Here is a 1,871-nt window from a genome sequence, read left to right on the forward strand (position 1 = left end):
ATTTTGTACATTTTATTAAATAAATTGTAATTTATCATTGGGCAACGGCGAAGCGAACGCAAATCAAATAAATTACACAGCACTCGAGCAAAAACTTTGACCATTAAACGCTCTAAACAAACAAACGGAAAGCAATGACGATTTTAGCCCGCCCAACTACGTCCATCACCCATACGCGCCGTTGGCCGCAATGATTCGATTCAAGTGCGGTTGATTTTGTTTTTGTTTTTGTTTCTGTTTCGCTCTGTGGTGTTGCTGTTGTCGTTGGCATTTTTGTTTGTGTTCATTTGCGGGGCATTTTATTGCAATTGATTTTTGGTGCCGCCAGCTGCACAGCCGGACACACTGCCGGACAGCCGGGCAGTCGGGCAGCCCGGCACAGATACGGGCTCAGACTCGAGACAAGTGTTGCGGCTGCGGCTTAAGTTTGTCGACAAATTGAAAACTTTTTCGTTCGGCCAAGCAAAGGAAAATAAATGAAAACACCAAAGCCCCGGCCGCAAAACCTAAGTCTTTTGGCCGCTAGCAAACCCCAAAAACCAAAGCAGAAATAAAAAAAGTCAAAATCTAAAATAAGAAAACAATCAAAATAAGCGAGCAACAAATGCGACTCGGCTTTAATTTCACGCGTCTTGAGAGCAGCAGGCTACTTTTTGGTTCTTTTCTACCATAAATAAATAAACGCCTGCGAAGTAGTTGGCCAACTGCGCTGCCAACAAATTGGTAACGGCGGGCAGCAGCTGCTAAGGGCTGTCGGCTAGCCGGCTTAGCCAGCTATATAAAATATGCATGCAATGAATGTGTGTGTGTGGGTGTGTGTATAAGAGTTCATAGCTTTTTGAACCTAGGCACCACCCGCTGAGCTGTAGCACACGCTGTAGATGGATCGCGGTCGATGGGACACATGCACCAGCACGTGATGCTGCACCTCGTCCACCTGCACATCGGTGCTGGAGAAGGGCGAAGCGCCGGTGATCTGGCTGAAGCGGGACTGATAGCTGCGTATGGCCGAGACTCGCTCGCGCCAGGTGTGCCAGAAGTACTGCTTGTGTATGTGGCCGCCAAACTCAAAGATCATGGGACGCTCAGCTTTAAGTTGTGGCTCAATCGGCTGCACGCTGAGCATCATGAGGCAGCGCTCACGCTTGCGATAGAAATTGAAGCGAATGTACTCGAGCGGCACCATGCTGATCAGATCGAAGCACTCGATCTCCGGATCCTGGCCCAGAAGGCAATAGCAATTGGGCTCGCCGAAGTGATCGTCGTCTCGGTCGAAGTTGTCGCTGCCGAAGAGCAGCTTGGTGCCAGTTAGAGCGATTTGGTATTGGCGCAGACCCACTCCGTGTGCATCGACCAGCGTGAAGGGGCTTTCCACCATCACCGACTCATAGATCTCTTGGTATTCGGTGAGTAAAACTTTTTGCACTCGAAACATCTTGTCAGCAGCAATTGCAATGACTTTGCCGACGACTTTGGCTATAATTTAATTGAAATGTCAATCAAAGTTTCGCAGCGCGCACGTCTTGTCTGTCCTCGGTCTGTCGATTTGTTTGTTTTGAGTCGAGTTTTTGGTTTTTGGGCTTCGGCTTTTGGCCTGGGTGTGTCCCAGTCACTGGCACTGGCACTGTCACAGTAACAGCGCCTGCTGTGTGCTATCAGAAACTGTGCTGCAAAGTCGATTAGGCGAATGCAAATCAATTCAGCCCAATTCCACATTGTGGACCCAAAACCCATTTGCATCTGAATTTAAATTGGTATTTGTCCAGTCTCTAGTCTCCCATCTAATGTCCATAGTTCACCAAATGCCTGCATTACATGCACTCTGTTGACCTCCAAGCGGTAGCTGACTTCATGATGCCCACTCAGAGTCA

At 48.4% G+C, this 1,871-nt stretch overlaps 1 protein-coding gene across 1 annotated transcript; it reads right to left on the reverse strand.

Annotated features, from left to right (window-relative positions):
• Positions 1–621: 621 nt before the first annotated feature.
• On the reverse strand, positions 622–1,617 carry LOC111603821. The gene has a single exon (XM_023321582.2). It carries the CDS (start codon positions 1,433–1,435, stop codon positions 845–847), a length of 591 nt encoding a protein of 196 aa, XP_023177350.1. The 5' UTR covers positions 1,436–1,617; the 3' UTR covers positions 622–844.
• Between the last annotated feature and the right edge of the window lie 254 nt (positions 1,618–1,871).

The sequence above is a fragment of the Drosophila hydei genome, unplaced genomic scaffold (genome assembly GCF_003285905.1).
Source record: "Drosophila hydei strain 15085-1641.00,03,60 unplaced genomic scaffold, DhydRS2 tig00008134-arrow-pilon, whole genome shotgun sequence".
Taxonomy (NCBI): Eukaryota; Metazoa; Arthropoda; class Insecta; order Diptera; family Drosophilidae; genus Drosophila; species Drosophila hydei.

Excerpts from the sequence above, each read along its gene's own strand:
- LOC111603821 (XM_023321582.2), bottom strand. The coding sequence starts at position 1,435 with ATGTTTCGAGTGCAAAAAGTTTTACTCACCGAATACCAAGAGATCTAT.